At 35.8% G+C, this 19,763-nt stretch overlaps 2 protein-coding genes and 1 pseudogene across 2 annotated transcripts; 2 read left to right on the top strand and 1 right to left on the bottom strand.

Moving 5' to 3' along the window:
* Positions 1-1,134: 1,134 nt before the first annotated feature.
* LOC104857918 (olfactory receptor 52D1) lies at positions 1,135-2,133 on the bottom strand. Its single transcript, XM_010617986.2, has one exon. It carries the CDS (start codon positions 2,110-2,112, stop codon positions 1,135-1,137), a length of 978 nt encoding a protein of 325 aa, XP_010616288.1. The 5' UTR covers positions 2,113-2,133.
* Positions 2,134-12,283: 10,150 nt separating this feature from the next.
* Positions 12,284-13,219, top strand: LOC104857877 (olfactory receptor 52E2). Its single transcript, XM_010617947.1, has one exon. It carries the CDS (start codon positions 12,284-12,286, stop codon positions 13,217-13,219), a length of 936 nt encoding a protein of 311 aa, XP_010616249.1.
* Positions 13,220-16,595: 3,376 nt separating this feature from the next.
* LOC109117849 lies at positions 16,596-17,846 on the top strand (annotated as a pseudogene).
* The last annotated feature ends 1,917 nt before the right edge of the window (positions 17,847-19,763 follow it).

Raw genomic sequence — 19,763 nt, 5'->3', positions numbered from 1 at the left:
ATAGAGGTTTTAATCTCCTGGATATCTGTTTGAATCTGTTTAATGGATTCCATTTCTTTCCTCTGTTGGGCTTTCATTGTTTCCATGTCTTTCTTATGCTGGGCCTCCATGGCTTCTATCATGGTCCTGAGCTCATCTATTTTTTTGTCTGTTTCTGTTCTAGAGCCCCGAATCATTATTTTCATTTTGCTCACCATCTCTATGGTTTTCTGAGAAATTATTTATTTTTTAATTTTTTCTAGAGCTTGATTAATCTGTTTTGCTACTTCCTGTGCTGTGAGTTTTGAGTGTCCTGGAGGTTCACTGTCAGGCTTTTCATCCTCCTTTGCCCTACTGCTTGCCATTGGTAAACTGAAAGTCTGTCTTTGTGGCTTGCTTAACTGTTTTCTCATCTTTATTTTTTCTGTTGGATTGACCTTGATTCAATCTATGGGTCATTAAATCTTCCTGATATTGTTGAGTCCCAGCCTTTGATGCTCTAATGACTCACAGACATTCTCATTTTCATAATAGAGGAAACAACTCATCAAATCAATCCCTATCCTTTATCCTAATAGATACAATCAGGAATACAATAGGATCAGTCACCAACTTTTATAGCCAGCCATGCCTCTGTGGAGTGCATCCATGGACTGCCACAATCAGGGGATATGAGAGTGGGGGGGGTGCTTAGCAGTGCCTGGGGCCTTGGAGGGAGATCTGCAGTCCTAGCCAGCCACTTTCCTGAAACTCTCCCTCTTGATGCTGGGTCAGGAAATGGTGATACTATTTAGTAAACTCCTGTTTTAATAAAGATCTGATCTCCAAATATATTCAAATATAAATTTTTCTGTAATGATAACATCAGGTGTTTATCCAAATTCATACATTTAAATAAACTAAAAGACAGTTATACTGAATACATTCAAATGATTGTTTTTAAGCAGAATAATGATTCTCATTTTAGACCAATAGCTGTGTTTATTGGGAAACATTTATGGAAAGCATAGATACTCTACACTTACGTATTTTTAAATGTACAATTTTCTTTAGAAAAGTTACTTTTCATAAAAAACTTAAAACAGCTTATGGTCAAAATAAAACTTAATGAAGAATATATAATATTCTTCTAAAAACATGATTTAGTGATTTTTTTCAATTATTACTCATCAACAAAAATGATTTATTTATATGCTTTGAAAAATAGAAAAACTTAAAGAATCTGTCTCGTATTCTCTTGGTTCTTACCCCATAAATAAAGGGATTCACCATGGGTGGGACAAGAAGATAGATATTAGCCACAAATATGTGGACGTGGGGAGCCACTCGGTGCCCAAATCTATGTGTGAGAAAGGAGAAGAAGGCTGGAGTGTAGAACACTAAGATGACACAGACATGGGAGACACAGGTGCCCAAGGTCTTGAGTCTGGCATCCTTGGATGGGAGGTGGAAGACAGTGTGGAGGATGAGGACATAAGAACAAAGGATCAGGATGAAGTCCACCCCCCCAGTGAGGAAGGCAACAATGAGGCTGTAGGCTCTGCGGATTTTTGTCTCAGCACAGGCAAGCTTGATGAGGGCCATGAACTCACAGTAAGTGTGGGAAATTATGTTGGTTCTGCAGTAGGGAAGCCAGCGCAGCAGGAAAGGGTTAGGACTGAGAAGCGCTGTGCCCCGGAGTACAACAGCAAGTCCTATTCCTCCAACTACGGGGTGTGTCAGAATAGCTGAGTGTCTCAGTGGATCACAAATGGCTACGTAACGGTCAAAGGCCATGGCCAGGAGGAATCCAGACTCCATGGTGGAGCAAGAGTGAATCAGGAACACTTGAGTGAGGCAGGCTTCCAAATGAATCTCTCCATCATGAAACCAGAAGAGGCTGAGTAGTTTGGGAACAGCTGTAGTGCACACAACAAGGTCAGCCATGGCCAGCATGCAGAGGAAGAGATACATTGGCTCGTGGAGGCTGGAGTCTGTCTTGATGATAAACACAAGTGAACAGTTTCCCAGTAGGTCCAAGAGGTAGAGAACACAAAATGGGATGGAGATCCAGGTATGGGCAGCCTCCAACCCAGGAATGCCAATGAGAATGAAGACTGATGGATGGACATCGGTTTTATTGTAGGCTGACATGACAAGAGTCAAGTGTTTTCGCTTCCTCCCCTTGGATATTTCCTCTAAAGCAAACAGAACAATAGCTTATGAGTTTTGAAATCTTCAAAATGAAATCCAAACAGCAAAGACCTGTGGGTCATAGAGAAAATGCAATAAATATAAATGTCTAAATAGAAATTGTCTCATCATTTGAAAGTCAGGTATTAAAACAAGGTCACTCTGCCTTAAAAGTGATTGCATGTGAAAACACAGATGATTCCTGAACTGAGAGTTACAAAAACCATTTTGCTCTCATTGAGGTGCAGTGGGATCTGAATCTCCTTAACCCTGCACAGGAAGCTTTAATGGATTTTCACAATATATTAACATTGACATGTTTTATTGGTTTATGAGTTTTTCATGTGCGATATGACTAATTCAGATTTGCCAAGTGAGGTTAGGATTTACATAATCAAATCCAGAGAAAGGTTTATGAAAACTTAATGTTATCTTTCATGGAGAAAAATGTGACACCAATCAAAAATTAAACAATGAGGTTTCAAATAGATAATTGATTTTTTAAAAATATTTTAGTTACAATATTTAGGATATATCATGTAACAGAGTGTGGCTTTGAGTTGTGAAATCTAGCATAGAGAACTTTTCAGTGTTTGTGAAATCAGAAGGTTTATTCACATCTTCATGAGGCACATTTAAGGTTGATAACAAGGTTGAGGTGAGGACAGTATACTAGGAAATAAGTCAATGTAGTATTAATACGTCTCTGCCAACACCACAATTTGCATTTCTTCCTAATATGATGAAGCCATTATTGCAAACTTTATAATTTGGCACATAGGCTTTATTACTCCCTTTCATTATGCTGATTAGTCAAAGCATTGGCAGTTTTAGGCACTGGCTTTTTATTGATTTCTCCCTAAAGCATTCTAATTCAAGTTCAGTTCATAATTTTCCCTTTGCTCTTCGTTCATCTATGCTGTCTCATTCTCACCTCCTCCCCATGTTATGATTTGCTCATTGTACTTAATCCCGTTCTTAAGATTGGTATAACAGCATTTTGACAGTCATAAGGGTTCCATAGTAGTTTCCCATTCTTCCTCTTCTCTTTCAGTGCAGAATTGGCATTGTTCCTGAGACTCTGCTGTTACAGTTATATTCCTAGATTATACTGTTTTGTGATTATGCAAAGAAAGGCATAAGTCAGTGTCCAATGAAGTGAGGGCTGAAATATATTTAGTACACTGGACCTCAATACTCTGTTGTAATTATTTAATACATTATAGCCTGTTAATCTGTCTTTGATGTTTCACATTCAAAAGTTCTGCTTAGTTTCAGTGTTTGAACTACAGAGTCCCAGTGGATGGATATTCTCTTTTGAGTGTGAAAATAGCTTAAATGGCAATAGCTAATGCATCAAGGTAGCTTTGGAAAGTCTGGGGTATGTCATTTATGAATAATTACACTTATTGGACAGGATAAGTATTTAGGGAAATAGATTACTGGAAAGTTGTGTGAGAAGATAATAGTTAATATTTCTAAATTTTTCAGTCACTTAAAATGAATCAGGTGATTTTCTAAGAACATTTCATGTATTAATACATATAAATTTTATCCTTACTTTTGATTGAAGAGTGTTTAATAACCTGTATAAAATTAAACAGCTGGATACTCTTAGGCTTAGTTTTAAGTGCAGATGTTGACTAATATGATATCTAACATTTAATTATAGTGATGAATTACCCTAATTATAGGATGGTCTGTATGGATGACCATAGAAAGGAGGTTTTCTGAAAAACTGAAAAAATACTTTCCCCACTAATTTAATTTTTAAATAATGTGTGAAAGCCCCATTTATATATTCCTTCAATAAGTTATTCTAAATCTAAGCCTTTTCCCCCAAACTAGCCTTTCTCCAAAACATCTAAGAAGGAAATTTAACATAACTAGACTCTGTCAGGTTTACACTGCTCTCTAATTATGTTTATGCTGATGCTCTCTGACCCTCTTTTTTTACATACTTTCCCCCTTGTTCTTCTAAAATAGATGAGGAATATATTTGTAGTTCTTTTAACATTCTCTTATACTTTACCCATCTGTCTTTCTGTTTACTTTTCTCTCTAAACAAATGTGATATATTGTCCCAATACAGAGTAATTGGAGAGATTACACTGAAAAAAAATGATTAAAATGAATGTTAACATCCAATCATTAAAGTAAGTTTCACTCTTACTTACAATGTGGAAATTTAAAATAAGATGAATGATAGTAATCATAGAGTCTATTTTTAGCCAAGAGAAATTCAAGATTGATGTAAGATTTGGATTAAAGAGGAACTTTTAAGACCAATTGGTGGTAGTTTGTTGAAAAGGAAGTTCTTGTTTTATCTGTTTCGTTTTTGTAGAAATGTTTTTAGTGTTGTACTGAGCAACTACTTTGAAGAAAACGATAGATAGCATAGTAAGTATTTTCATTCTAATATGATTTGACTATAAAGATCTATTTTTATTTTTCATAAAATAAAAGGAAAAAATCATAGGACTTATTGCAACTTTTAAGGTAAAATTTTATGGCAAATATTACTACTAAAATATTTTAAATGAATTATTTAACTGCTTCTCATTCCTAGAAAAAGTTTCACATATAAACTTGGGAATAAGTATAGTGATTCTTATTGTGAAACACTCTCTAATGGAATAAAAATTGGATCATTCAAAAATCTAATAATAAAAAAACAGTAAATTTAAAAATTACTAGCATGTTTGTGATTGTATTCTCAACATTTTCCAAAGGAATATAGTGCATTTCTATGAACTGATACAAAAATATACAAATAAAATAAGTGATTTTTCTAGCAGTATTAGATTATGTATACACAAACAAAACATGTACATATAGAATGGAAGCATAATTATACTGATACTTACATAACACAAAAAGATCTAAGGAGATCCTCATTCAAGTTAGGAGAGGATGAGTGGAAAAAAGTACAGAAAGCATATAATTGACCTTTAACGGCTATGGTTTGACTTTTTCCTTAACCTTAACAATCTATTTGATTCATGAATTCCCTGTAGTGTTTAAAGTGAGTAAATAATGCAGAGTTGCAACTGTATGCATCAGAAAAGCCCAAGAAATTACAAACAAGTCAGGGTCCTCCCATGTCTAATATAATATGTATCAAGGAATTTTTCTAACCATTTGAAATATAGCTCTCCACATCTCTTTCCCTGGAGAACTGATCACTTTCTCAATCTATGAAGGCTGTGACCCTGTGTGTTTATCATGGTATTTTTTAAACACATATTAATCTTTAATAACGTTTTACTGGTATTGAAGATCTATTCATCTATCAAATTTTATGACACTATCTTGCTAGGTACATTGAACCCTCATTGACAGACTGTTTGAAGCCTCTGTCCTCTGTACTTACCTTTGTCCGTCTGTCATTTTGTAATTTACACTTTTTCATATCTTTTAAAAAATTCTATTTCAGATTCATCCTGCACAGAAATGGTGTGTTTTCATACATTTCCTTGTGGTTCCAGTGAAAGAGTGAAAACAAAAGGAAAAGACAAGGAGTGCAAATATTCTTATTTTTCTGGTAAATAATTTCAATATGAACTGCAGCAACAGTTTTATGAAAATGGTTTTAAATGTTACACCTATGCAATGATTAGTTTTCAACAAAATTGAATTCTATTCCATTCATCCCAAAAAACTGAGGCAAGAAGATAAATTTTATGTAAGTTTTTGGAGAATGAATTAAATGTCTTATAATAACTTCTGAATGACTCCTACATCTGTTATCCATCTACTTAAAATTAAATACTATCACCAACAAGAATTGAGCTCTTATATTTTGTTAGTTACATTTCTGGCATTAGCCCACTTTGTCTTTAAAGAAGTTTGGGGGTTGGTGTTAATGTTTATGACACAGATAAGAAAATAAGCGAAGAATATTAAATTAGTTTCCCCGAAGCTATTCTACTGTGAATTTATGGAGATGGAATTTGAAGTTGTAGTAGTTACATGAAATTTTAAAACACCAGTACACCCTGAGTTCTTAAATATAAAATGACACTACACAATTCGGACCGCTCTGAGCAGGGTGAAACATTCAAATATCATAGCTTTCTAAGGTTTTCTCCCCATATGTATGAGTTCATGTGTTTCACTCCCATCCTTTTCTTCATCTATCTACCTCAGATGTTCTGTTGTATGGAGAAAAAACCCATGCTCAGATTTACTCCTAAGGAAAATTGCTGCCCAGCCTTAGCCTATAATAGTAGAGATGCCATTGTTTGCAAGATACAACCAGTTTGTCTTCAGAAGCCACAAATCCAAATGAGATCAGTTGTCCCAAGAAATCTTCCACAAGCCTGTTTTTCAGAGCCTGGCTACTCTGAGTAGAGCCACGAAACCTTCCATCTGACTGCTGACCACCCAGTGAGAGTCACTGTGCACTGCTGTTCCTCACCAGGGATTCTGTGTGGATCAAAGTAAGCAGCTACTTGTCCCAAGCAAGTCTTCCCTTCTCATGAGTTATAGCTTTACCTAAGGAGCTTAGTTAAAGGTAGTTTCTAGATTCCCCAGGCTCCCGTGGTCAGGAATCCTGATAACTTCCCTATGGTGTAAGGAAAAGTAGCCCCAGGGAGTTAAGGTTTTGGTTTAGGACACAACTTCTTTAATCTTAAAAATCAACAACTTAGTAAAAAGAGAATTTGGAGAAAGGAGGGGAGTGTGCTCCAGGTGTCTCTGGGGCCTGCCTTTTAGAATTTTTATGTCTCACATTTTTTGGCCTTTAAAATTATGTTTCACATAATATATTTTGATTTTTAATATAAAATATTATGAAAGCACTAACATCTTTCATATTATATTGTTTTTAGGCCTTACTGTATATGTTGTATTTATATGATTTTGAATATTTGCATCATGCTAGACATCAAATTTTCTATCATAATCTGTTTTATGTTATTATATATCCATTATTCCTTTCATAATTTATCAGACTAAAATTTATAAAAATATTTAGCTACAATCACAATGGGATTTTGCTGAGAATTTTATTATATGTAAACGTTAATATAGAAAAACTGACATGGTTAATTGATAAATCTTTTTAGCTACATGATTAGTTTTTGCTTTTGAATGTATCTCAGCCACCTTTTAGATCTTTAAACTAGATTTGAAACACTTTTCTGTCAATAACATGAATTATTTTAATTATGTATAATTAAGTAAAAATTATGCACAGTTAACCTTCTTCATTCACGTTAATGCATAATTATATATCTCATATATATATATATATATATATATATTTCATTGAGTTTATTAGTATATTTTAGGTATACAACACAGTTGCATTCATCATTGGGATCTTGCACCTTTACATGACAGGTAGTGTTTCTCAATTTTTTTCCTCTTGCCCCTGCCCTCCCTTCACCCCTTCCTCCCTGCCCTGAGATTCCACCTCATCCCACAAAGAATGGCTGCTATCAAGAAGTCAACCAATAGCAAATGTTGGCAGGGTTGTGGGGAGAAAGGAACCCTTCTCCATTGTTGGTGGGAGTGCAGACTGGTGCAACCACTATGGAAATCAGTACGGAGATACCTCAAAGAGCTGGGATTAGAGGTTCCATATCTCATATATTTCATATAAACTGCACATATGATTGGTTCTCATGATTCCAAATGGCAAATTTGTCTAATCTTTAAAATGTACTTGCAGCTCCAAGTCAATATTCATGATCATTCACTGGCCACATGCAAAAAGCTGCCAAAAACTTGAACTGTCTGACTTTTACATTCACAGATGAGGTTAAACAAAATAATGTTCTGAGTTGTAGTTTCAGCTGGCAGAAACACATGTCCTTTTTGCTCTTTTCAGTGCTATACCTCTCTCTCTCTCTCTCTCTCTCTCTCTCTCTCTCTGTCTCTTTTGCTCTCTCTTTCATAATGATCCCCCTATAAAGAGTGGCTCACAAGTTTAGTGCTGAGGTGCTGTGAAATGTCTGAAGTGGCAAAGGATTGTTATACCCCTAATGAGGAAAGTGACTTTCAGTCTTCAGCCGACAGGAGTTATGGTTATGAATTCAGTGCTAATGAATAAATACAGCCCCCCTCAACAAAATAAAAAGTTTGGCTATTCATATATTCATTAGGAGGCTTGTGTGGAAAATGCTGAAGTCACATCTGTAATGTGTCATACAGTTACAGAAAATATGTGCTAACTAAAATTTGAGGGAGAATATTATTTCATATTGAGCTCCCGCTGTAGGGGCTACTAGACTAGAAAAAGCCAGAAATGATTCACTTAAGCAAAGTGACATGTAATCAAAGGGAATCAGATAGGACACTCCTCAAACAGACCAGTTTCTCCTCAAATAGGAGATATCACAGGAACTAATCAGAAAGAGACAGCTCAACCTCCGTCAGCAAGAGAAAGAATTCTTCTTTGTTTTAAACTTCACAAGAAAAGTAATCTGGAATTAGTCAATCTCTTTTTTGTATTATTTGATGTCCTTGTTCCTGCTCAATCCATTCAACAAAAACCATTAGTTCTGTCCTCTATCATATAGAACCCTGTATTTTGAGATAGGATTATCCTTGATTCATGAATTAGTAATAAAACCTGATTAGATCCTTAAACTGAATTTGTTGAAAAAGATATTTCACTGGTGAAAGAAATTTCTAAACTGGTGAATTCGTGAGATATCAGACAATAAAATCTAGTGTAGTCTAGTAGGCTAATGTGGAGCATTTGGATAAAGCTGAAAACCAAATGCATTTCCATTCATACTAACCAGTCAGGAAAATATCTAGCTCTCTGGTGTGTGTTTCCAAGCCATGACAAATGTCATACCTGTGACTAAGGCAGGTTCTGCATACTAGCAGAAGAATTTTTTAACATGCTTTTTAAAGCACCTTTCGAGTAAATTGTATAGGGTTATTAAGTAGAGTTGCCATCGTAGAACATAGAATTCTTGAGCTTATTTCTTTGCCTAGCTAAAATTTTTGTCCCTGTTCATTTCTTTCCAGTCTCCTCGGCCTCCAGTCTCTTGAGTTCAACAATTGCTTTTTAATTTACATATATAAGATCCTGATATATTTGTCGTTCTGTGCTGAGATTATGTTCATATCACTTAGGTATCTATGTTGTTATAAATGACAGAATTTACTACTTTATAAGGTTGACGGTGCTCCATTGTACATGTGTGTGTCACCTGTCTTCTGTGCCTTCTTCCTTCACAGAGAGGATGCCAAGGCTGAGTAATTTGTCCTGTCAGTGAGCAGAAGGATCTATCTTGTGGCACATGGATAAGTGGAGCTTTCTTATTTAAAATTTTCAATGTGCCTTTTTTCATTCTTGCTCCACCAGGTTGCTGAAACCTCTCATCTGAATGGCAGAGCTGTCACAAAATAATTTTCATTGGTTACTAAATTAGTGTTTGTGAGGGGAATGGAGGCTGAGTATTTCTGTTTTGCCATCTTGCTGACCTACAAGCCCCTTTGTTGCATTAGCCATGTGGGCCCCTTAATTTTGCTGCCTTCCTGAGTCAAGACCACATTAGAAAGTAGACTCCTCAGAGACTTTGCGTGCTTCAAAAAATCACCTCTAGAGGATTTTCTGTTGCAAGTGCCTTTCAGCCAATAGTGAGTAGCCTCATAAATAGTGGACAAGATGGGTTGAGAAAAACAGAGACAGGATTCTATCCTGGGCTCAATCTGGTGAGTATTTTTTGTTTCTCTTTTCACAGGTGCTTCCATAGAACATAGGGGTAGAGGCACAGCAGAAGCAAAGAAGAAACTTTGAGGGAAGAAGTCTAAAGATGAAGCTTAAATAATGAATAAGAAATATGGCTAGGAATTGTCACATAACACTACTGAAACCATTTGGATTATACCCAGAATCTATTTAATGTAAATTTTACAAAAATCAATCTGCTTATATCTAAAAAATAATGTATAACATGGAAACTTTGGAATATGGTTTAGAGTATCTTAAAATAGTTGTTGAAATCCAATGACATTTGTAGGATCATTTATCTTCACCTTCTCCTTATAGATGAAAATGAGACAGAAAAATGTTAAGATAGCTGTGGAGTGTAACATGGCCAACAGTGCTGACTTCCTTCCTTTTGACCGCAATCATGAAGCACATACTAGACTGACCACAGAACTCATGCTTCTCTGTATTGAGGAAAGTCAGGCTGCAATCAATCAAATTAATAAAAATGGTTTGAAAAAGTCTTGTCATAAGAGAGACAAATGATTGATTTTAAAAAGTAGGATCAATTAAATTTTTTAAAAAAGTATGGCTGGGGAAGGGAGATGCTGATAGTATTTTTAACATAATCAGTCAACTGAATGGTATTGATGTAATACTGAAAACTATACAATTTCATTGTTTTATATATGTCCTTCAATTATTGCTAAACAGGGTTCAAATCACTGTATACTTATAAACCTATCTGCATTAAGTTATGCAATTTTTCTATTTTAGTTATAAATCAAAATAAAATACTAACCCTCTTTTTTAAAGGAATGAAGTGTAGCATAATGTAGCATATTTTCCTTTTATTATTGGTGCCTTGTTAATATGCATATACTAATTAACATTTATATATTAGCTGAAATAAGTTTTTAAATATCAGCCCAGTAGCTATTAGTTAAAATAGTTTTCTGTTTTGCTAGACTCTATCCTGGGTATGCTCAAAAAAGGAAAGTACGTTTATTGCTTTCTCAAACTCTTTGACTACATTCCTGTTTTACATAGATGTTGCTTAGAAATAGAGGAAAATTTATTTAATGCACCATCTGCCATTGTCGCTTACATTGATAAATCATACAAAAATGTTTCCATGCCTGAAAGTATCCTACTTTTCACCCCTAGAATTTAAAATATAGACAGTGAAGTATCTAATTTAGATGGATGTGGATTTTAAGGAGATTATATCTGTAAATATATGTGCATGGAATGTGTTCTTATTTATGCCATGGGTAAATTTATGATTTTTATTTTCCTTATGGCCACTCTTTTCCTAGCATTCACTATACACAAAAACCTGTGTACTTTCCCCTTGCATTGTAAACATGTGCCCTTCAACGATTTGATGAGTTTTTGAAGTCTTTGAGGTCCATTCCTTTACAAAATGTATTCAAAATGCTTTCCTGTAGGTGTTTATAAAAATCACCTATGATGTTGCACAGGTTCTGCATTGAATTTCACATACAGCAGGCAGTGCCTCAGTAAATGTTACTTCATTATTTTATAATAATCCCAAATTAATATTACAAATTGGGTCAGTTTTCTTCATTTACATGACTTTTAATGTTGAATATTTTATTTTTAAACTTATCTTCACTAATTTTACTTGTACAACACATTGTGTTACCATCTAGCTAAGTGGAATAAATAGAAATGATTTCCTGGATGGCCTGGCGAATTCGTCTGTCTGCCAGAACGAAAGTAAATTGTGCTGGTGATGATCAGAGTATATAACTAGTGGAGTAGGTATTGAGGTAACATCTGCACAAGGGCAACTATAAAACTATGGCAAATTAATGGAGAAGAAAGAGCCTAACAAAGGCGAATATAAACAAAGATTAATAATATATCAAAGATGAACAATGTACAACTTTGTATGTGTGTGTATGTTGTGTTACTGGGGGTTGAACACAGGATCTTCACACTTGTCTATATCCCCAGCCATGTATGTATGTTTTGTTTTGAGATAGGGTTTTTCTAAATTGTTAAACTGCCCAGGCTGAGCTCTATCTAGTTTGCAATCCTCAGTTTCTCATTGTGCTTGGATTAGGAGTGTGTGTCTCCGTGGCTCCCTTATATACTTCTTAATTTTTTTTTCTGGTACTGGGGATCAAACTCGGGACCTTGTGCTTGTGAGGCAAGGGCAGTGCCACTGAACTAAATCTCCAGCCCTGCACTTCTTAATTTTTAAAAATTTCACAGCATAACTTCCTTCAGAGCCTTCTCATTCAGAATGTGCTTTTCCACAGTGCTCTTTACACGTTGTATTTCTGATAGTTTTAAGAATAGATACACACAGTGGAATAACAGTCTTCTTTTTCTTTACGATTTCAACTCTACTGACTTTTACTTGGTGGCCCACAGGTTGATAAGCATACATTTGTAAGGACGTGGGCTCAGGTGTCACCAAGCAGGATGATCCTTCCCAATGACACCCAGTTTCATCCCTCCACTTTCTTGCTGCTGGGGATTCCAGGACTTGAAACTCTTCACCTCTGGATTGGCTTTCCTTTTTTTGCTGTGTACATGATTGCACTTGTAGGAAACTTTACTATCCTGTTTGTGATCAGGGCTGAGAGGACTTTGCATCAACCCATGTTCTACTTCCTGGCGATGTTAGCTACAATTGACTTGGGCCTCTCAACAGCTACCATCCCAAAGATGCTTGGAATCTTCTGGTTTAGCTTCAGAGAGATAATTTTTGATGCCTGTCTCATCCAGATGTTTTTCATCCACAACTTCACTGGCATGGAGTCAGCAGTCCTCTTGGCGATGGCTTATGACCGCTATGTGGCCATCTGCAACCCGCTTCGCTATAGCACCATTCTCACCAACAAGGTCGTGGCACTGATTGGTTTTGGTGTCTTAGTGAGGTCATTTGCTTCTGTTTTCCCGTTTGTCTTTCTCATACTACGCCTGCCCTTCTGTGGGAATCATGTCATTCCCCACACCTACTGTGAGCACATGGGTCTCGCTCGTCTGTCTTGCGCCTGTATCAAGATCAATATCATTTACGGCTTGGGTGCTATTTCGATCCTGGTTTTTGACATTATAGCAATTACCCTGTCGTACGTTCAGATACTCTGTGCTGTTTTCCGTCTGCCATCTCGGGACGCCCGACTCAAGTCCCTCAGCACGTGTGGGTCTCACGTGTGTGTCATCCTGGCCTTCTATACACCTGCACTCTTTTCTTTCATGACGCATCGATTTGGCAGAAACGTACCCCGCTATCTCCACATACTCCTGGCCAATCTATATGTAGTAGTCCCACCAATGCTCAACCCTGTCATATATGGGGTAAGAACCAAGCAGATCTATGATCGGATGAAGAAAATACTATCACATAAATAATTGAAAAGCAATAACATTTAATACATATTAAATTGAACTTGTCAGCAGAGAAACACATTATATTATATACACTTAAATATGTTTGACAGAAATTATTATTTGCTTCTGTTTCCTTTTTTATGTACCCTATTGAGTACAGAAAGTAATAGCCTAAACTTTGGTATCCAATATATATGGCGATAATATCTCATAGGCATCCTTGTATCTTATTTTTGATGGCTGATTGTAAATTAAAAAGAGGATTGAGAAAATAGGCTATGTGTTTGCACACAATCCAGCCAATTATCTTTCTACTGGATGTTTCCATATTTTTCTCTGTTTTAATTACCAAGCCTCCCTGTGGAAAGCCACTTCTTTCAGCACCACTTTATGGAAGAGGGTTTTTTTTCCCCATGAATATATTTGGTCCCTTGGTCCAAGATAATGTGGGTGAGAGATGTACTGTATTTATACTTATTTCTGTGCTTATGAACAATATTATAAACATGAATAGCTGCCTGTCCGGCATAAATCCAGCCAATTATCTTTATACTGGATGTTTCCATATTTTTCTCTGTTTTAATTACCAAGCCTCCCTGTGGAAAGCCAGTTCTTTCAGCAGCACTTTATTAAAGAGGTTCTTTTCCCCATGAATATATTTGGTCCCTTGGTCCAAGATAATGTGGCTGAGAGATGTACTGTATATTTATACTTATTTCTGTGCTTATGAACAATATTATAAACATGAATAGCTGCCTGTCCGGCATGGTGTCGCGTGCCTTTAATCCCACTTCAAAAAGCTTCAAAAAGGGAGGCTGAGGCAGGAGGATCACTGTGAGTTCGAGACCAGCCTGGGCTACAAAGTGAGTTCCAGGTCAGTCTCAACTAGTGAGACCCTGTCTCAAAAAAATAAAAAAAAAGAAAGAAAATAATAAAAAAAGAATTCCTCTTTTGCAAGTATCTTTAGTTGTGCTGTTGTGCCTGACTCTACATCCTGAATTGCTTAAAAACCTTTACCTTTCACAGCTCTTTTGCCTTTGGGGAAAAGAGCCAAAAGTTTCACAGTGCCAGACCCTGTGAATGAGTGGGTGCAGATACATTGTTACGATTTTGTTGGTCAGAAATTTCTGTAAACATTTTACATTTGCGGGAAATTTAGGACGCTTCAAAAAGGTGTTCAGGAACGAGGTGTGATATGGCCATTCTGCTCTTTCTCAAAGTCAAACTAATTATGGAAGATAAATGTTTTAAGGTGTTAGGAACAAAGATATAGTGCAAGAAATGTATGTATTAAGAAGGTACTACATCACGTTGCTCATGTATCAGTAAGTAGGAGAAGCTCAATTTAGAATAAAATTTTCCTAAATATCCAAAATTAAAAGAAACTAGATTTGCTTTTACCTTAATTTATTCTGGAAATGTAGAGTGCTAAATGCCTCAACAAACTCTCCATTTTTCAAATTTAATAACTTCATCACATAAATTATACTCGAAAATATCACAGTGAGAGGAACAATGAATAGAATAGTAATTTTTAATCTCCCAAATCCATTCTCCAATTCTATTACTTGGCAATATCTACTTTCAATACTTCTGTCAAGATTCTGTCATTTAATTCCAAAACACTTTGTGATGAATTTCTTTCTAGGTACTAAGCCATTATCATCAAGTTAGATATATTAATTTCCTGTAAGATGACTAAGGATTTATATTAATGACAATAATGCAGAATTCCTTACTTTTCTTCTCTCATTGTCTTTCTATTAATCTGTTTATAAATCAAGGCATGTATATTGCTTAATGATATTGTTTACTTTCTATAATTAATTAATGTCATTTAACTTTTATTTTGAATCATTACCAGCAAACATGTGTATTGAGTGACTAGTTTTTAGGTTGGACAAGAAAACATTTTTTTCTTTCTTTGTAAATACATAGCAGCTATTCTATTTTTTTGTTTGTGTATTTATGCATTAATTTGTTTATTTACTTACTGGTGCCAGGGATCGAATTCTGGTCCTTGTGCTTGCGAGGCAGGTGATGGAACCCCTGAGCTAAATCCCCAGCCTATTTTTATTAACCTACATTTAAAGTCAGTTTTTTGAGTAGTGTATGGAAAAGAAATGAGAGGCTATGTTTTATAGATGTTCATAGTAACTTAGTAAATATCTGGTGAATTCTAAACCTGCTACTAGGAGATATAATTGATAATTAACACCGTAAATCTGCAAATTATAATTTCTTAGAAAATTACTCTACAAAATTTACCCAAAAAGAGATTCTGTTCATCTCATATGCATGTTCTGTTACTATTATTTTTGTATCTTTGAATTCCAAGTGACATTTTCAGTGTACAGGGGCTAAGGAATAGGGAGGTGTCTGCCTCTACATTAGTGCATCTGCTCCTGCCTTAGTAAAAAAATTTTCCCCAGAGATTCTGAGTCTTTAGTCCTCATTAGAACTGGTAGAAAGATTTAATTACCTTTAATTCAGACAGGTCTCCCAGGTCTCAAAGTACTGATGTAAAACACTCTTCCCTTTTGGAGACACAGGAGAGCTTGCTAGTGTTGTCCCTTGCTGGAGGTGAGCATCCCATAAACCTGTTGAAATAAATAGACAGTACGCGTGGACTTCTGTTGAACATTTAAGGAACAGGGTACAGCTGACTTCCTAAATAACAACTGTTCTCCAGTCACCACTGTAGAAAGATACCCTGATAGGAAGAAGTCTTTACTATACTAGACTAGGGCACTTACATTGTTGAAATAACCATCTATGGAGGGCATTCAATGTTGTATAAGTAGTAATCTCTATTCCTCCTAATAATTTTGTGCTGGGGTTTAGTCTTCTATGATGAAGACATAACTAGTAAGGCTAGCAGAGGACCAAAGGTAAGTGCAGACTAACGAAGTTGATTCCAAAAAGAAAGGGAAATACAAACACTGGAGATGAATTTTATACACAGTCTCATGGGGCTTACCAGATGCAGAAATCTCTATTGTAAAATAATTAGGAATAAAGTACAGTTCTTGGGTGTGTTAACAGCGGTCATTCTGCATTGTTCCAACATTTCTTTTTCACTCCTTTCTTTTTCATCTTTTCTTTCCTCCATCTCTTCCATTCTATACCAGTCTATCTTTCTTCTTTTTCCTTTAGTCTATTCTGTTTTTTTTTTAATTATGAAAAAGTCAGTGGAAGGAAAGAAGGGAGGAAGGGAGAAGAAAGGGAAGAAAGACGACAAATAAAATGAAATTAGTTAGAAAAATGTATTTCTGAGTGTTGACTGCCATTATTATCTTTTCTTTATGTCTCTGAATTTTTCTCCTTTTAACAACCCTTAGTTTCCCCACTGAGTGAAGAGTATAATTGTTGAAAATTCTTGGATATTTCAGAAAGTATGGCAGCCAACATAACATTGGTACTTCCTTATTCGTTACATTTCAACCAGAATGCCTGTAATAAAGAAATGTGTGGTTTTTTTCTCTCTCTGATTTCTATGAGCATTGTTTCCCAACTTTGGACAAATGATTTATATCAAAGGCTTCCTACAGCGTATCTGTTGGAGCTTATGAGAGTGGACATGTGCAGAAGGAATTAGTGTAGCACACTAAATTTGGGGGAAGATTTTTAAAATACGCACCCACACAGAGATCAAAACATCATTAACACAGGAAACTCTGCCACATTGCCGGCTTTTCCCTATCTACAGGTACACTGCCAGTTTGTATCTGGAGTCATGCTCTCCAGGCAGCCACTGCTATGTGTTTCTATGATGTCACATGCTGAAGTGCTAAAGTGAGGTTTGCTACATTGTCAAGGGGAACCTGAGATTGCCATCTAAATATATGATTTGTGTTGTTTAAAATTAATTCTAGGTTTTGCATGAGTAGTCAAAAATGCATATTTTCTTGTCCCAATCCTACTATAAAGTCAGTTTTCATTCAACTTGAAGTGTTCAATCTCTGCTTATTCATTTGGGATTTAAATTCTGCATTATTTATGTAAGAAAAGTACAAGTAGAAAGTATGCTAAATGGAGAAGTTTTACCCTAAGTGTTTCTAAGTCTTAATTTTCCTTCTGGTGTTGGTCCACTGCTTCTTTTCTCATCCGTGTCAAGGTGATCCACACAAACACTACCACTTTCCACACAGACAACTTTTTCCTTGTCGGCATCGCAGTACTGTAGGCTCTCCATGGATGGATTTCCCTGCCTTTCTGCTCTGTTTACTTACTGGCTCTTCTGAGCAGTACTACAGTTTTACTGGTCCTCTGGTCTGACAATACTCTGAGGGACCCTATGTTCTATTTTCTCACCATCCTATCAGCTATACATCTAGCACTTTCCACATCCTCAGTGCCTTGAATGTTAGGTATCTTGTGGTTTGAGGCACATGAAATCCGTTTTGGATCCTGTGTCACCCAGATGTTTCTGATACACACCTTCATGGGAATGGAGTCTGCAGTCCTGCTGGTCATGGCTTTTGACAGCTATGTGGCCATCTCTGTGCCATTGCATTACACAACCCTTGGACCCTCTGAGTGTTGGCAGGCATTGTTGTGTAATTGTACTGTAATTCACCCAGTCCTGCTCACCTTACCCATTGTATACCTAACCCATAGTCTGCCTTTCTGTGATACGTATATGTAAAAACATATCCCCCACATATACACAATGCATGTTTTCTACAATACAATATATACTTTGGTATAATAAAACAGTGCATTGATATGTGGAATGTTGGTGATTTGTGTGATTTGAGAAAAACCAAATATCTTTGAGGGAGTTGGAGAATTTGTAATATGTGCCAGATACTAATAATGTTAGTGATTTATTTAAGTATAGTTATAATAAAATTTACTTAAAAATTAATATCCGTCAACAGTAGAAAATATGTACAAAGACACACTGATAACATAACAACATTTGTCTTAACAAATTTCCAAACAAACAAGCTGTAGTGACAGAAAAGGAAGTTTATAGGAAGCAGAGATGAAAGAGCAAAATGACAAATGGACATTAATACTTTTCATACTACTCATATATACAAATTTCATAAATTCTCAAATAAGAAAGCAAAGAAAATGAGAACCAAAATAACATCAGTTTGGTAGACCAACATATAAAGACAAGGATTAATGTGTTGATAAATTTTAAAAATATGAAATGTAAAGCCTGAGCTTTAGCTCAGTAGGGCTGCACCTGCCTAGCCAGAACAATGTGCTGAGTTTAATCCCCAGCATCAGAGGAAGAAAAAGAAAATAAGAAGAAAAGAGGGAAAAAAAAGCATATGTACGTTCTGACATACTCAATAAATTAAAAATAAATTATTTGTTGTCTCTTCCTCTTGAATTGTTCCCTTCACAAGGATGTAGTGAAGTTCTTTGTCTCTTACAATCAGTTTAGGTTTGAAACTTACTTTGTCTGTGAATAAGCTTGCTACCTCTGCTTTTTTTCTGGGCTCCTGTTACATGAAGAAGCTTTCTGTCTTTTCACTTTCAGTCTATGGGCTTCTTTTTGCACTAAACATGTCTTGTATACAACATATTACTGGATTTTACTTCTTAATCCATACTGTTGGTCGATTTCTCTTGATTGGTGAAGGGAGGTCATTGATATTTCTGGTTATAACTGATATGTACTAACTTATTATTGTTATGTTTTTTATGCCTTCTCCTTTTAGTTTCTTGGCTTGCCTATTTGATTTGCTCTGTTAGGTCTCACTGTACTGTTACCTTCATTGTCTTTTTCTAGGGTATTGTTTAGAATTCATTGTAGTGCTGGTTTGGTATTCATAAAGTTTCTCAGGTGTTCTTTATCTTGGAAATATCTTATTTTCCCCTTTATTTTTGAAAGAAAGTTTTACAGGATACATCAGTCTAAGTTGGAGGTTGTTTTCTTTTAGTACTTGAAATGTCTCATTCCAGGCTCTCCTTAACCTAAGGGTTTGTACTGAAAAGTCTGCTGTGATTCTGATGGGCTTTCCTTTGCATGTAATTTGTTTCTTGTCTCTTACTGATTGTAGTATTTTGTTCTTCTTTTGGGTTTCTGGGATCTTGATTATTATATGTCTAGGGGCAGATTTTTTTTTTTTTTTATCACAGCTAATTGGAGTCCTACATGCCTCACTTACCTGTATGTCAAATTCTTCTCCTCTGTTTGGGAAGTTTTCTATAATTAATTCTGTGAACAGCTTTTTTAAGTCATTTGCATTTTCTCCTGCTACTTCTTGAATTCCTATCAGTCTTATGTTATTCTTCTTTATATCGTCAAAGAGTTGTATCAATTTCTCATGATCCCCTACAGTTTTTAAGAGACCTCACTTTTCATGGTCACTGACAGCAATTTTATCTTCTATATCTGAGATTCTATCTTCTGACTCGTTTATTCTTTTGTGAACACTCTCAATGAAGTTTTTTTGTTTTTGTTTTTTTTTGGTACAGGGGATCGAACTCAGGTCCTTGCTCTTGCAAGGCAGGCCACCAAACTGCTGAGCTAAATACCCGGCCCCTCAATGGAGTATTTAATCTCCTGGATATCTGTTGGAACCTGTCCAACAGATTCCAT

The sequence above is a fragment of the Fukomys damarensis genome, unplaced genomic scaffold (assembly GCF_012274545.1).
Source record: "Fukomys damarensis isolate Sample0158 unplaced genomic scaffold, DMR_v1.0_HiC HiC_scaffold_16, whole genome shotgun sequence".
NCBI lineage: Eukaryota > Metazoa > Chordata > Mammalia > Rodentia > Bathyergidae > Fukomys > Fukomys damarensis.
Note: the sequence above shows the minus strand (reverse complement) of the source record. Positions and strands in the feature narration are given on the sequence as shown.

What these genes read in the sequence shown, in the direction of transcription:
- LOC104857918 (XM_010617986.2), bottom strand. Translation starts at nt 2,112, where the DNA reads ATGTCAGCCTACAATAAAACCGATGTCCATCCATCAGTCTTCATTCTC.
- LOC104857877 (XM_010617947.1), top strand. Translation starts at nt 12,284, where the DNA reads ATGATCCTTCCCAATGACACCCAGTTTCATCCCTCCACTTTCTTGCTG.